A 16,399-nucleotide genomic window follows, 5' to 3' on the forward strand; every position below is an offset into this window, starting at 1 on the left:
ACTTAAAGGTTGCAGACTGAACGTGATCCTGAGAGTCTAGGGAAGGTCAGAGATGTGTGACAATCACAGGCAGCTGATTGCTTTTGAATTACAAAGAACCATCTGTGATCAAAAGAGTTCTGGATACACCAAGTTGATGGCACATCCTTCCCAGAACCAGAAGGTTAAAAGCACAAGAGCTGAGGGAATAACCATCAAGCAGCATAGCACAACCTTTCAGATTTATGTATTGAATTTCTTCACTTTTCCAATAATCAAGTAAATCAGAAACAATCCATTATTTCTTGACCTATCCAGGCTTACAGAAAATAAACTCATCATACTTTCAAATGAAAGTTTCACAAGTCTCTTTTCTGCCTTTAGAGAAACTGCTAATTTGCATCTGAGTAAAAACCGCTAGCAAGGAACAGAGGCTTGCAAACAACGTTCTTCTAAGGAAGTCTCATTTAAGAATGCTTTCAATTAAAAAGCAAACTTTGAAGTAAAGCAGATTAGGAGCCATTTGTAATACCTGCTTAACTCTTCTAACCAGATGAGTTCTGAGAGGTTTTCTTTACAGCAGTAACGTATCAAAGAGCCCAAGAAAACTGATACCGACTGATGCATCTTAAAGAAAGAGCCTAGTTCCACCACACATACAAAACAGCAGGATTTGCTCCCCTATTCAGTTCTTTATTTCTGTTCCTTCAGCAGAAACTTGCACACACGGTTCCCTGTGCCAGACAGGGCCACACTAGCTGAACACATCTTTGGATCACAGTACTGTTGCTATCTACCAAATGCTTAGATTTAAAAAGCATCACATACACAGCACATACTCTGTCAGAAAACAGCAAAAAGCAGTTTTCCTTTAAGCCACGATGATTAGGGACCTGGAGCATTTCCCCTGTGAGGAAAGGCTGAGAGACCTGGGACTGTTCAGCCTGGAGGTGCCTGAGAGGGGATCTTATAACTGTTTATAAATATCTAAAGCATGGAAGTCAATGGAAGCACTCTTTTCAGTGACGAGAAGCAATAAAACAAGGGGCAATGGGCAGAAACTGGAACATGGGAAGTTCCATACTAACACAAGGAAGAAGTTTTTTACTGTGAGAGAGTGATGGAGCACTGGAACAGGCTGCCCAGATAAGTTGTGGAGTCTCCTTCTTTGGAAATATTCAGGACCCATCTAGGCATCTGCCCATGCATCTGACTGTAGAGTGGAGGTTACTTTAAGAGGGAAGTTGGACTCCACAATATCAAGAGGTCCCCTCCAACATCTACAATTATGTGATTCCAACATTAAAAAAAAAAAAACCAACAAAAAAACAACCACTACCACAAAACAGCTTAGTTACAAAGGTGTCCTTTAAGAAGCTTGTCTTTGGTTTAAGACTCCCTTTATTGCTTTATTGCACTTGGCCCAGAGACACATGACAGAAGGGCTACTGTTCTTCAAAATGAACAGCCAGCCTCACATCCATATCAGCCTTGCATCCCATGCAGTACTGCACTAAGGCAAAAGGCAACTGTACTCTTTTCACTTTTGATCTTGATATCCAAGAACTTCCCTTTGCCTGCTAGATATTAAATACCAGGATAAATGAACTCCAGCATGCTTTGCTCATCAAGAGCTTTCTTTTCTAGTTGAGAATGTACCAAGTTTCCCATCCTTATGGAAAAAGGACAAGAATAAAACTGACATCTTTGATCCACAAGAATCATCAGTTGTCAAAAAGGGGAAATCAAAGTAAACAGCTGCTTTATGCCAAACTCAAAAGTGCTGCTGCTCTTTGTTATCCTCTTTGCAGGAAAGCTGACAAACTGAGAAAACGGACCCAAGATGCCAATGCTACCCAATATTATGCATTTCCAGTTGGTTTTCCCACAACACTGTGGTTTGGCTCTGGTGCAGCAGAGAAGCAGGAGAAATCTACTTGGCCATCTGCTCATATCCATAGCATGCTGTATGTTTATATGTAAAGGGGAGCACTTCATGCCAACTTCCTCATGTAGGAGGGAAGGGAAAGGAAGAGATCAAAACTCACCAGTGCTGCAGATGCCTACTCTAAAAGCTGAACATCTGTAGTCTTCTCAAACTGTGCAAGACAATCATGGAGCATCTCTGCATCATCAAGGCAGCACTGACATGGTACCCTGCACTCCTGATTCCCTCCGCTGAGCTGAAACAGAGCAACACGAGTAGCTAAGAGATTAAGGCTCTTAGACAAGACGATTCACCCTCTAGTGGCTGACACATGACCTTGCTTTTGCCTGAATGCATGCAAAACTGGGTAACCTTAGGGCAGGTGGGTTAAGCCCTGTACAAATGAGCACAGCAACACTTCTCATACACATCAATGAAGACAGATGGTCAAGGACCACATAAAAGCCAGTACATAAGTGTACAGTACAGAATCACTGCAGTGCTGTAAAACAGATCAGTCCCTAGCTCACAGTTGTTTGCCATGACATAGGAAATTAACAAATACATGGGAGAGAAGACATTTTTAACTGTTTTTATTAAATTAATACATAAATTATGTTCCTGTGTGCCATGTCTGATAACATAGTTAGATGCATCTCATTGATGATAATTCCAAACAAAAACATAGTGGAAAACAGATAAATCTTGTGATTTCATAAAAATTTAAGACTTCAAATTAGAAAAAAATATGAATCTGCTAGACAACCTAAAGCAAACAACGTTTTTACTGCCTACATTATTTCAGGTTTCTGCAGTTGCTCTCAGGAAAAGCTCGACAATGCTGACATCATTGTGATTTGGCCATACAAAAGGGATTTGGATCCATCAGGTCCATCTGTACCAGCATTCCTGTGGATGATGGGCATTCTTTGAAGTGACTTTATTGCATTTTCATTTATACTGCTTTGCATAGTCAAGAGCAAGCAAACCACACTGCTTTGAGAGACCAGACAGAAAACTTGTTCCAGCTGCTATGATGAAAACTGGAATCCAAAAAAAGGCTCCCAGAACACACACTGTGTAGGTGTCTGTTCCTCTATAGCCCCTCTCCTGGCAACCCTGCATTGGTGCTCAGCATTAAGGTGAATCATGTACTAGATCTCTCCAGCTGGATTCTCAGAACCTGGAAAATCAAAGCAAACACAGAGTTCACTTTTTCAGCTTTGTGTGCACTACTTGGAAGGATTACACTCATAGAAGCCCTCTGCACAGAAAAAAATGCTTAACACTTTCTCATTTTATTCAAGCACAACTAGAAAGTTCAAAAGTTAAAAAGAAATCCTTTGGACATCTACTTACCTGTTTTTTGGAAAACAGTGAAAAAGCTGAGATTTGCAGGTCTAAAAATATGTTCCTGAATTAAAATGAAATTTGTCCTTTAAAAACCCAAATCTGAAGTGCTTTGGGAACTGAAAAGTCCTGCAGTCTTATAATAATGCTTTTCTTCAAGGTAACTCACTGACTAGGTATAGTTACCAGCCAAAAAATAATAAAATTATTACATTCGTCATGCATAATATAAAGGCAATATAATTCAAATTCAAGTTCTGCTTAAGGCACTGAAATGAGATTTCTCTGCTTCAAACCTATGGAACCACTTTGATACTTCTTATTCCCCTCCTAAAACTTAGGCCACCCAACTTTTATTTTTGGATCACACAGCATTCCATACTGAAAGCTTCCTAAAAAGGACATTTTAAATGCTGGGTCTTCACAACATACACAAGCACAGAACAACAGCCTCAGAACCTTCTCCTTCATACAAATCTTTTTTGAGAGTCCAAACACCCCACACCTCCAGTAAAGACAAACCATAGTTCACTGTGCTTGCAGGCACCTAAATCACAGGATGTGTAATAAAACAATTCCATACACTTGATGGGTTGCAGCTCTGCTGTGCAGGGCTTAAAGCAAGCTGCAAAGATTCCTAGTATTAACACTGATGATGTTAACTGACCTGTACTGAATTTGGACAACACTTTAATTCTAAGAGTATAATCAGTGAGGGCCTCCTATCCCCAGATCTTTTAACTTTGAAGATGCCAAAAACTTTTAACTATGAAGATGCTTCTTTGCTCATCTTTTCTGACCTGGCTTGTCTGCCACACTGGATCAGCTTTGGTTGTTGGCAATGTGGCTACTATTTCCTTTGCTGAGTTCTTCTCCTCTGCTGACCATCAGAAGCAAAAGAGTAATTCCTGTATCTAGCAATTAAGATCACTCACTGTTGCTCATACTAGCAACCAGAATAAAACATTAGAAATACTCTGCAGATGCATTAAGGAAGGCATCTTCATCAAAAGTAGGCACATTCCACTTCTAGGGTATAGAAAGTTTGAGAAACATCAGCTCCTGAAAATGAAGGTAGAGAGACTGTGAAATTCATGAGATCAGATAGGCTATCTATGGTCTAATCAATAACACACAGGCATTAATTCCTGACAGGAAAAAGATCTTTACTTTGACTTATGGCTCATTCTTAGTTCTGAAGTAGACATGTAGATAAGATATTTCCACCACAACTTTTTTTTTTTTTTTTTTTTTTTTAACATAACTGAAGACATACACATGAACTTTTCTATATTAATAAGACTTGAGGACACCATTCATGAGAATAAGCATGTTTTGGAGATTGTGAAGGTTTGTAACAACCATATGAACATTGCCAAGAACAAAAGAGCTTAGGACTTTATTAAAAACAATACAACATGGAAAGTTTTAAAATGGAATTTCATTCAGTCAGATATTTATGTAAAACAATAGACTAGTGTGAACACTAAGTACTACTTGATCTCAAGTCCAGAAATCACTTTCATGGCAAATGCTGTAGTAGGGGCTCTTCATAAGAAGCAGGAAGTGAACACATTCAAGGGCGGTGCATAGAAGCTGGCTTTTCTCAGCGATCGCTTTTTCAGGACAACACAGAAAAAAATACTTCTGAGTTCACTTAGGTAACTGTATGACATGATACTAGGAAATGAAATTTCTCTAAGCCATCTTCTGTTCATTATTAGCATATACATGCTCCATGGAACAATGCAGGAAAAAAGCACAGCAGTCTTAAAGTCATGGGTTCAATGGTAGCTGGTCTACAGACAGGCAGGGCCTTAGAAGCAAACAGAAAATGGATGGGTCACATTTTAGTTGCAACTGTTTTTAAGATCCTGGTAAATGGATTTGTGGGCTCATGCTTGGCCCACAAAGTAGCAGCCATAAGATTTGGACACAGAGAAGAGGGTCTCTATCCTGCACAGAAACCAAAGTCTTTGCCCCTTTGACAGAGTACTTCCCGAACAAACTGCTGTGTCACATGATTGAGTTCATTCTTTTCCGGTTGTAAGCCAAACCAATTTCGAGTCCTAGACTACTCCATGCTTGCCAGCACTTGATACATCATCACGTGCCAAGGCAGAAGCTGTTTAGAGGGTAACCACAGAGCAGAACGTGTTAGAGGAATAGCCCTTCACACAGCCCACAAAACTTAACTGCAGGTTTCAGATGCCGGTTTTGGAAGCAATCCAGTCTCGATAAAAAGTCACTCGTGTGTACACTCCTGGTTTATCTGCCTTGCCACATTCATCACCCCAGCTCACTATTCCCACGAGATACCAGATTCCTCTGGAGTTTGCCTTCACCAGTGGCCCACCAGAGTCACCCTAAGGAGAAAAACGTCAGCAGACGGGAACAAAAAGCAAACAACATTCACTTCACTAATGCAGGGAACATCATATTGTTATGTTACAACAGACTGAGACTTTTCTCTAGATCACAGCTATAAGTTTACTGAGAGGACAGAGGCTGACAGCCTGTATCTACTACAGTCTCTCCTATCCTAGACCATTACATCTGCATTCTCTCAAAAGCATGCTATAAAAAAAACAACAAAAAACAATAAACATCTAAGTGCAGATCACAACCTAGAAGCAATGAAGCTCTTAATTTACATCTCTGAAGATCCTGAACCCCATAAACAAAAGACACCATGGGAGAATCTTACTTATTATTATTTCTAGGAAAAGTCACTTTCCATCCCACCTATTTCTTCTTTCTTAAGATGAGACTTACCTGGCAAGCATCCACCCGTCCCTCTAAGTATCCAGCACACAACATCCCTGGTGTTATCATTCCAGCGTACACTTGTGGTCTATTACAAACTGCAGTGCTAATAATTTTTACTTCTGCTTGTCGAAGCTGATTAACACTAGGGCCTAGAAGAAAAAGTGGCATTCTAAGATATGCAAGGATTAGGAGTAGTCAGGCTTTCCTAGAGCCTTCCTGCCATTGTCTGAAGAATGTCCAAATAAAGTTATTTTTGCCCAAAGTCTTTCACCCACTCATCCCAAACACAACTTCTTCCCATCTTTCTCTCTCAATTGATGGTCTTTAACATAACAGGCAAAGGGATTTTTGTACATTTCAACGTTCAATTCAGCGATTGGCTTTATTGTGTATCTTTGATGCCAACAGAAATACCCATTTGATTAACTGCAAAGCAAGTTAGACCATTATTATACATTTCAAGAGTCTATCATGAACTACATCTTATAGCTCAAATTGCTCTCCTACTAACACAATTAGTCTCATCATCTCTAATCTCAGTGACATTGGCCAATTTGAATCAAGCTCATTTGAGCCATTTGATGAACTGAAGCCTGAATTAGGATCAAAGAGATTAACTGACAAAAATTTATGACAGATCTGTGACAGACATAACTGAAAGGTTTGTCTTAGCTCAGGTCAGAGGACTAGGCCAGTGAGAATGGAGAACAGAATGCGTTTGACCACTTGGATGCATGCACCAACAAAAAAGCTGCTCTTAATCCTATAAAAATATGCTGCAGGAGTTTTTCCCCTAAATTCCAAGCCATCGATCAAAACAACTCCAAGAAACTAAGTCCACCAGTGCAAAATGAATCAAAGTCATAAAATCAACAGTAGTCCTGTTAGACATGTCTGAGGGGAAAGGAAGCCTCCACAGGGAGTGAAGAGAAACTCACCATCATTCCTCAAAGCTCCCCAACCTGTGACAAAACAGGAAGTATTATCTTTTAATATGTAAGATGCTTCAGGAAGACAGACACTGTGCACATCACTTGTGAACTCAATAGAGGAGGCAAGTTCCACAAGAGCTATATCATACTCATGATCAGGGACAAGGCTATTGTATTTTTCATGAATGATAATTCTTCGGACATATCTTCTCTGTTTTGGAGGCCTCAACAGAATTCCAAAACTGGCAGTCCATCTCCGAGGTTCTCTTCCTCTGAAAAACATTGGCAATTATGTCACAAACACACAAAAAAGATTTCCACAGAAACACAGCTTTCTGTTTAAGAAAAATACAACATGGTCAGCTTGGTCTACAGAACAGAGAAGAGCCAAACTTCATTGTCTTCCAGCAGATAAAGACATTAGCGGTTCATGAAAAGTCAGAGTAGATTTATCAGAGCACTCATAAGTTGTAGGGCTTACAAGATCAGAAAGGTGCTGATAACTTACGCTTTAAAGCAATGGGCTGCAGTCACTAGCCATGTATTACTGATCACTGAGGCACCACAGTAATGTGTCCCATCAAGCTGAATACTAGCTTGCCATGGCCATTCTCCTTCCTGCGCACGTTGTCCATCTGTTATTCTTTCCACTCCTGTGAAGGAGAATCCCTCCTTTCGTACTCCACAGACTGTCCAAAAAACCCCAAAGCAAAACAAAGGCAGCTGTGTTAGCTGATTGAGGAAACCCAGGGTCTGCCTACTGGGGAGGCCCATATGGCTGCTGGCACAGGCACAACAGGGAAGAGCTGTCAAGAGACAGCCTCCACCTAAAGCAGTGCCTTCAAGAGCAGAGAAATTAGGTGCTGTGGTCACAAGGGTCTCAGGATAGATATGATGTAAATGAACATTGGTAGAAATATTACTAGCTGTCAGAAACACAAAGCAGTGAACTTCCATGGCAATGGAAGGCTATATACCTGTAGAGAGAACAGCTTACCAGCTTAGGGCAGAGGCAGGAATGGATGCATATACAACAAAGAAAAGTTCTAAACAAGAGCTTTGCAGACAACAGATTGTCTTGCAGAAAAAAAGATCTGTCATGACCATTTTCAGAGAAAGCTAGGACTTTCCTTAGCGCTACATGTACAGAATGTTTGGAAGACACAACTTGGACAACATTTTAATGCTCTGATTTTTTCAGTCTTGCTAGTTGTATTGGGTAACAGTCTCTCATCCAAAAAGATTTTCAGCTCACAACAGCTGCAGTCCTCATGCAAAGCTCACTGAGAGCAACTCATCTTCTTACCATAGCCAAAACTAAAGGCAATCCAACTTGATGGTGGTGGGCTAAGCGTAAACACTGCAGAGCAAGCAAAACTCCAAAAAGAAAAAAAAAAAAAAGCTAAAATCTTCTCTGGCTCATGAATTAGCTATTGTTCTAGTAGCTTAAAAAGTTATTTTTCAACTTGCATCTCAAGCTTAAAAATCTTATAAACACTGTACTGATGGCACTAAGTCCCTTGATGATTTCTATAAAACATTTGTACTTACAGTTGTTTATAAGGTTATCTCCATTCTCCTTATTCAATTCTGAAATGAAAAACAAAAAATACACTGAGGATATTTCACAATGCTATGTGAAATCCATATGAGATTTGAGACAAACTGCTTATATCCAGCAAGCAAATGAAATTACTTGTACTGCTGCTTGCAATAATAGTACGGTAAAAAGAGTACTTCGCTCTACTAAATAAGTTCTGTTATGCTTCTGGTTCCTCACTCAAACTGGAAGGCTAAAGGATACTTTTTTTTTGTTTGTTTAAAGCTAAGAAAGAAAAGCAGTAGTTCACCAAACAGGCTCAAATAACATCTGCATGTACTGGAACCTATGTGATACTAAAGCCTGTATGACTATGTTGACATTCATTATGGCAAGGTGGTCATAGATCCTCAGTACTGGGCTTGACTGGAGCTAAACTGTAATGTTATTGATTTCTTCCCTACAAAACAACCCACTGACAGATTCCGGTGGTAAACAATGACAGACTTTTGTGAGAAGATTAGTGTACAAGGAATGTTTGGTTATTAATGCTTGCTACAGCAATCTGGCAAATATGCAAAGGAAATGACAGATGATGGAGAAAGGAACCATCTCAGCCTTGCATTTTTTAAACAGCTTGAGGACTTCATATCTAAGAACCTAGTGACACAGATTTCTCTTCAATTCACTGTCTGCCTTAACAAAGTAATCTGTGAACCTGGGTTACAAAGTTGGGTCTTTTTTCAATGAACACAGAACTTCTAATGCACAGAACAGTTTTATATATATAAAACTGGGTATCAGTGTGTCTTAGCTCTCTTAATGCTACTACTTCTTTCAGGCTCCTGGGCTGCTAGCCAGTATGGCAATATGGCCTGCCCATACCCCAAGTCTGAAAAATGAAAAGGAAATAGAAATCACATATATTTGCATAGTTAAGTGAAACTCATCACGCTGAATGAGGAAAGTATGAAGAACAAATTCCAAGCTATAAACAAAAATCTAAGCCACTTGCCTGTGAGTTTAATGGTAGACTGGTCAACATTCAAGAACGTTGAGCTTATTTCAAGTCTTCTACGTAACACACTGTAGACATGACTCCAGCTTGTTGTCTCACTGTCAGCTGAGGCAAATTTAAATACCAGAGCAACAGATACAAGCACTCCACCAGGATCTGGGCTGCAAACCAACATAAACAAGGTGGCGTCATCTCTTTGCCCACTAAGCCTCTGTGACCTTCTTTGTGATGTCTACCTTCCTTATATGGGAACAGGTCTGGTCTGCACTGATGTGCAGAATGAATATCATAGCTGTACACAAGCAAGGTAGGATGATGTATGTTAGCAGGCAGCAAAAGGCCTGGTTTATACTATAACAGTGATCAGAGAGAATCTTCTGGGAGGAGAGGAAGGATCACTCCCTTTAGAGTCTATGCAGCTTAGTCTAGACCTACAGAAATTGAAAAGGTCTTCTGATACTCCTTTACTTTTAAGTTACTTGTCAGTTTATGAGAAAGTTCCTTTGGATCCAGAGAAAAAAATCTTAATGATTTATGTTATCAGAACAAGGCATGATCACTTAATATCAGTATAAAATATGAAGCCCAATATTTTAGACAAACAGTTCAAAGGAAAACCAAAAGAAACCTAGACGCAAAGACAGCAGAGATGCAGGTAAGCTGATTCAGTGCTCAGTTGCGTGAAATAAGGTGTCTCCAGTGAAAGTTTATAGCCAGCGCACTGTTCAGTCAGCCTAAAAAGTAAAGAGGTTGCTTGAAGTCTACTGAAAATCTATAATTTCAGTTAATACGAATGTATGGGAACTGCTGAATCACAGCCTGAACTTCTGATTGATCACCTGAGGCGAGCAGTGAGTCAGCCATGGTAGCACAGGTGAAGGCAATTCACCTGTGCTGCCAGAAGGGGTAGAGCCCAGCTCCACCTCTCCTAGACCCATTTAAGAGCTGACTAACAGTAGGAAAGGATTTCTTCTGAAGATCCCTCTCCTCTGGAGTTTTGCAGCGAGTCCAGAATGTAGGTAAGCTTTCTATCCTCTTTTTGTTATTATAATCTGCTCTGCCAAACTCTTGTTTTTTTTCATAATTATAACATCTTAGTATTCATTGACTATACAACGGAGTATGGGAGGTTTACAGAAGAAACCAGCAGTGGAAAAAAAATGTCAAGCAGCTTAAAGAAATAACCACATAGACACAGGCAACAGCAAGAGAGACTTTCTATGTGATTCACTGCCGATAGGACAAGGAGGAACAGTTTTTGAAAAAAAATGAAGAGAGACTTAGAATAGACGACAAGAGGAAATTCTTTACACAGAGGGTGTTGGCAGTGGAGCTGTTGCCCAGTGAAGCTGTGGATGTCCCAGAGATGTTCAAAGGCCCCATCCGAGGTTGGACAGGGCAATGGACAGCAAATGTGGGAGTCTGGACTGAATGGTCTTTAAGGTACCTTCTAATCCAAGCCTTTCTATGATTGTAAGAGAGTCCCAAAGTGCTGTGGAAAAGCACATTTGCAGGAAGCATGGCATTCTTCACTGTTCAGGGAAAAATATTCCACAGCAGATTTGTGCCTTACAGAAATGTAATTACTCCAAACCCAAATCAAGTGACAGTTCTTACCACTGGCAGAAATACATGCATGGAGAAGGGAGACTTATAAAGTCTCACAGAACCTCCGTATTCATGTCTCAGACTTGCCTCCTTTTTTCTCTCTGCAGATACCTCACACTGGAATTTATTCCTTCACATCTTTGCTAAGATGGGGGAGAATAGTCACCTCCTGCCATACACCATGCAGGGCAGTAAATACCAGCTTGAGTTTCTACGGAAAACATGATGTGGAATAAAGAGCTGACTGGATCACTCAAGCACTTAACTAGCAGCAAAAGCTGGGATCACCTCATTTTCATTCATTTACTGCATCACAGCCACAAAGAACTAGTGTTCAGGTAATCAATCTGTAGAAGTATATGGCCAATTTTCTCTTCCTTGCTGATCTCCGAAGTAGTGTAAGCCCTCAAAAATGTTGAAAGTTCTGAAGGGAAGTGATAACAAGCCAAGACTTCAGGTATCCAGCTAGTGTGATCCAAGCATAAGCAACCATGTACATTCCATGTGGTCAAGGAGTAGGAAGGAATTATATTAATCCCATTTCTGCTTTTTTCTGACCTTCACGTTACTTACCTTAGAGTGACAACATGGGATCTAATGTACTTGCTGCTCAGAAAGGACCCCTTAAATACTTTAGACATCTGTTAAAGGAAAAAAGTATATCAAAATACACCTGTAATACATGCATCCTCTCAAACTGGAACAGTCTTGTGAACCCCTAATATACAAAAACTGCCTTTGGAGCCCCATTTCTATATCAGAGCTACTGCTGAACTTCCATTGGAGATTGCAGAATTAAAATAAACAGTCGAGTTAGCAAATCTGTCATACTCTCCAGGCACCTTTCCAATTGCAGGGTTGCTGGAACAGACAGCACACATGCTTACTATCTGCTTGCGCACAGCAAGGTCTTTTTACCACTACAGTAATATTTAAAAGACAGCGCTGACAAGTTTACAGTGGAGCAGAGAAGAACTGCTTGTATAATTCCTCCTTCCTGAGTGCAGAGGCAGCAACAAGGAATTTAACACTCCCTGTTGAAAGCTAGAGTCAGAAGATGACTGGGGAGGACATGAAGATGATTGGAAGATGACTAAGAAGGTTGAATAGAAGACTGAGTCAGATTCTTTTCAATGGTGTCCAGTGACAGGACAAGAGACAATGGGGATGAACTGTCTGATTTTATGATCTAGGGTGAATTTGTTCTGAGCCAAATCACATAGCAGCTCCCAGAAAGACATGCAGTCCCAACTTCCTGCTTTAAATAAGTTACCAAGACTGCTTTTGCTATTTTTTCCATATAAGCCTTTCTTACTGTACCTTGTGCACCTTAGAAGCAATTTGTCTCTTTCCTGTACCACCCTAGTTTTCTAGTGCCTTGGCTGAAAGGAAAAGAAAGCTATGCTAAGCAACAGTATGGCTGCCAGTATGCATGTGCAGGGCAAACAACCTCTTACAGCTCTAGTTTTATACCCTATATAGACCCAACTGGAACATTGCATCACAGAGTTTGAACTGTTCCTCTGCTGGGCAGTTGAGCTTTTAGTTACTGATTTCCACAGTATAGTCCTTATTTAATAGGGCTGACCTGCAATTTTTGTGCCCAGATCTAAGTACAATAAGTAATAGCACTGGAATTGCTAGGGCAGAATCCATGTCACCAACCAGTGAAGAACATCCTTCACCAGTTGAATGCTATTCCTGCGCTGATACATCCACGACTGCTTCCAAATCCTCCTTGATTTGGTGTAAGGGTGTACAGGATCATTCACTGCTCTCTTTGCAAGTCCTGTGCAACTGTGGCAAAACCACTAAGCTCGTAATAGTAGTTAGGCATCTAAATCCTGATTATTTCTAAGAGAACTAAACATTTAATACTGATGAGCTCAGCCTTGATCACACTGTGCTGTTTTTCCCAACCACTCTAAGCAGCAAAACCACCACCAGGCTGCCTGTATAAGATTTGGAAAGATAGGTACCATAGAAAAATTGCAAGGCATGCAGACACCATGACATTGAGAGCCATATGCACGACAGACTTCCAATAGAGTTCTTCAACCCCAGCAATCTCCCCTATTTCCCAAGTGTTTAAAATTTAACATTGTCATTGACAGTTTCTCTGTTGGCAGTAGCAGACTGGATAGTCTAAATCACTAAACACAGGTGAATGGCAGAGCCAGAGAAGAGACTCCACTTATTCCAATGTTTAATTCTCCATCTTTTGCCCTTGGAATAGCCTGATATAGTCTACATAATCTAGGTACATGAGCATGAAGCACAATCACCCCTGACTTATTTCTAACCACATAATTGTAGGACTCTTCACCATAGGCCAGATAGAGACAGAGAAACAATTTAGTTTACCATGGTTTCAATCTCTTGGCTCAGGTATCTGAATTCCTCCGTCGTTTGCCTTCCATACTGAAGGTCATATGGGACATTGGTGATAAGGAAAGTTGCATTGTAATATCGATCCTCATCTGCATAAGAGAGGAAGAGGACAAGTTGCTTCATTCCTTCAGTATGAATCAGACACGCATAGCTCTGTGCAGGACATGGCACAAGACTGCCAGACTCTGGTTGCATCACTATCAGCTGTGGCCAAACTCTGGACAGCACAGTGAGGCAAGGGGGATCCGGGACATCTTGCCACACCACACAGCTAAGGACTTACCTCCACCCTTACAACCTTCCAAAGCAGCTCTAAATTACATCCACTATGGATCTTCTTTGAGGACCATCAGACTAGATGCCTTCTGGCATATTCCTGCCCCTCAAAGGCAGGTGGCCCTTGCAGAGCAGTTTGACATTCACTCAGCAGCTGGGGTTACGTTTAAAATCTGTCTCTTGGGTAAAGGCTGATGGCCCTTACAATAGTGAATTAGCAAAAAGCTATTTGCAAAAATAAGCTACAGCTCTGCCACTACATTGTCTAGCATCCTATGATTATCCATGGCCTTGCTGCATCTTGGTGAGCAAAGACAGCAACACAACTAGTTCTGTCACAGCAGGATTTAATTTTAAAACCCCTCACCTGCCTGCAGTAGACTGGGAACAGAGTGACATCCCTCAATTACTACTAAAACAGAGTCCTTGGCAATCAGGACTCCAGAAAACTCAAGCCTCTCTCTTTTTGTAGTGGTGTACCAGATTGTTTCTGCAAATCTTGTTCAAGACCAAGATTACTATACATACATCATCTGAGTGTTAACACATACTTCTGAGCTTCCACACAACACACACAATTATTGCCTAACCATGGATAACCATGAAGGTAGCAGGGCAAGACAAAATGAAGAATGGACAAACTTTAAATCCCCATTCAAGTAAGTGATATTTTAAGTATTCTTTAAGGATTTCCAGTCAATACAGGACTTTAACAGGATCTAATAAGTTCCCATGCAGATTCTATACCCTCAGTGGATTTCATAATTAAATCACCTGGCAGGACTACAACAACAAGCAAAACACAATAGATACTCAAGACAACAAAATAATCCACTTACAATGGCACAAAAAATAAGAAATCAAGCCAATGATGAGGGCCAGACCAATTATCACTGACACAACGATGACAGCTATCTTCCATGGCTTCACATTCCTCCCTCCTGAGTCCATCTGAGTCAATATCTGCATTGGAAAAGAAAATATGTAAAAATTCAACTCTGTTAAAAACACAATAGCACATCCCGAGCAAAACTGTACCTGGCCCAGCTTAACTCAGCTCACTGACACAGACTCACAGAAGCAGGTAGGTTGGAAAGGCCCCTGAATGCTAGGGGTCTGAACTTCTCAAACAGGCTCCCATTAGAGCAGGTTTCCACAAGCTTCATCAGGTTTTTAGTATCTCCAAGGACAGAGATCCCATAGCCTCTCAGGATCCTGGTTCAGTCTGTGATCACCCTCCTCACGGCAAAAGCTTTTTTCCTTATATTTAGTAAGAATTTCCTGTGTCCTAACTTGCCTTTATTTATTACCTCAAATCCATCTCTGAGAAAAGCCTGAAGTATAGTGCAGGTATCTCTAGTAGAGACTATTTCCCATCAAGAAATATTACACAGATTTCAAGTACAGTTGGCTGCCTAGACAGGTGCTTAAACTGAACTTGACTGTAATAATTCCTGGCTGATGTGGTAACTTCTGCACTCTGAGATATAAGAGATGCCATAAAACACAGTTTTGAGTTATTTTTCATTGTTATGAGTAGTAACACGTATTGGTTTCCTACCGGGTTTAGGTTTCTTCTCATCAAAAGCATGCATACATTGCAAGAGACAGTGTTGTGGCTCCTGCCAGACAATCTGACAGAGAATAGAAAAACCTACTAACACGTCAATACATGGCAACAAGACCCAGTCTTAGTGACACAGTAAAAGCCAACAACAGACCTGAGAAAAGGTTGGGAATCTGATTCACATGTGGATAAAGGAAGAATGAGCCTCTTCCTTCCATTTCCTCTTGTGCCACCTTAGGCAAGAGAACACTAGGAAAACTGCATCTTTGCTCATGTTGCTGTATAATGATGCAAAGCCTTAACTGCCATTATTTCAGAGCCCTAGTAATTCTACAGTGTGCTATGTACTCGTTGTCAAGCCATGCACTGAGTCTCTACATTGTGGTTGGCATTAGTATAAGTTGTTAGAAGAACATGTGGAATAATTCCTCAAAGTGACTGAGGTGAAACACAGCAATAGCAAGCTCTGAGGAGGAGGCACTTAGCCTCCACTAAACCAGGTTTGCATTTGCATTGTGGGTCAGACACACTTGATGTTATACTCCCCTCTTCAGGCCTTTGGCATAGTCATTTCTGAACAACACCTGAGATGAAAGGAGGAGTAGTGAGCAGACAGATAGATGGAGGGTTCACGTTTTCTCACCATGGAGTAACAAGGCAGCACAGTGAAAGCAAAACTGAGCCAGCAGAGCAGGATAACAGCAAAACCTGCCAGTAGCTTAAGATGTGCACTCAGAGGACAGACCAGAGTGAAGGTAAAGGCACAGTGCACAAACCTATGACAGCAAAGAATAGTGAAGTCAGGGGAGCATGAATGGAGTTCTACACTCCACCTTAAGGGTGAGAAAGTTGAGCAAAGCTATGAGGAAGGCAAGGCAGGAAACACAAATTAGGAAAAGAAAAAAATAAATGGTAAAGCCACAAAAGCAGCTGAGATGTCTGCACACAGAGGTGTTCAGCAAGAAGGGGTAGTTGAAAACAACTCACACAGTAATCTCCTCTCCCAAAAGCTTGGTTTTAGCTAGTGAATGTTGGTACATAT

At 40.7% G+C, this 16,399-nt stretch overlaps 1 protein-coding gene across 1 annotated transcript in view; it reads right to left on the bottom strand.

The window, feature by feature from the left end:
• Window positions 1-4,558: 4,558 nt before the first annotated feature.
• The window catches only part of LOC125692341 (transmembrane protease serine 11E-like), a 42,290-nt gene continuing 30,449 nt past the window's right edge, over window positions 4,559-16,399 (bottom strand). Inside the window, 9 exon segments of the mRNA XM_048942725.1 lie at window positions 4,559-5,622; window positions 6,032-6,174; window positions 6,964-7,229; window positions 7,466-7,646; window positions 8,509-8,547; window positions 9,513-9,676; window positions 11,697-11,764; window positions 13,488-13,603; window positions 14,630-14,753. Of these exon segments, the coding sequence (XP_048798682.1) occupies window positions 5,461-5,622; window positions 6,032-6,174; window positions 6,964-7,229; window positions 7,466-7,646; window positions 8,509-8,547; window positions 9,513-9,676; window positions 11,697-11,764; window positions 13,488-13,603; window positions 14,630-14,753 (1,263 nt within the window). The 3' untranslated portion in view covers window positions 4,559-5,460.

This window comes from Lagopus muta, chromosome 4 (assembly GCF_023343835.1).
Source record: "Lagopus muta isolate bLagMut1 chromosome 4, bLagMut1 primary, whole genome shotgun sequence".
Classification (NCBI taxonomy): domain Eukaryota; kingdom Metazoa; phylum Chordata; class Aves; order Galliformes; family Phasianidae; genus Lagopus; species Lagopus muta.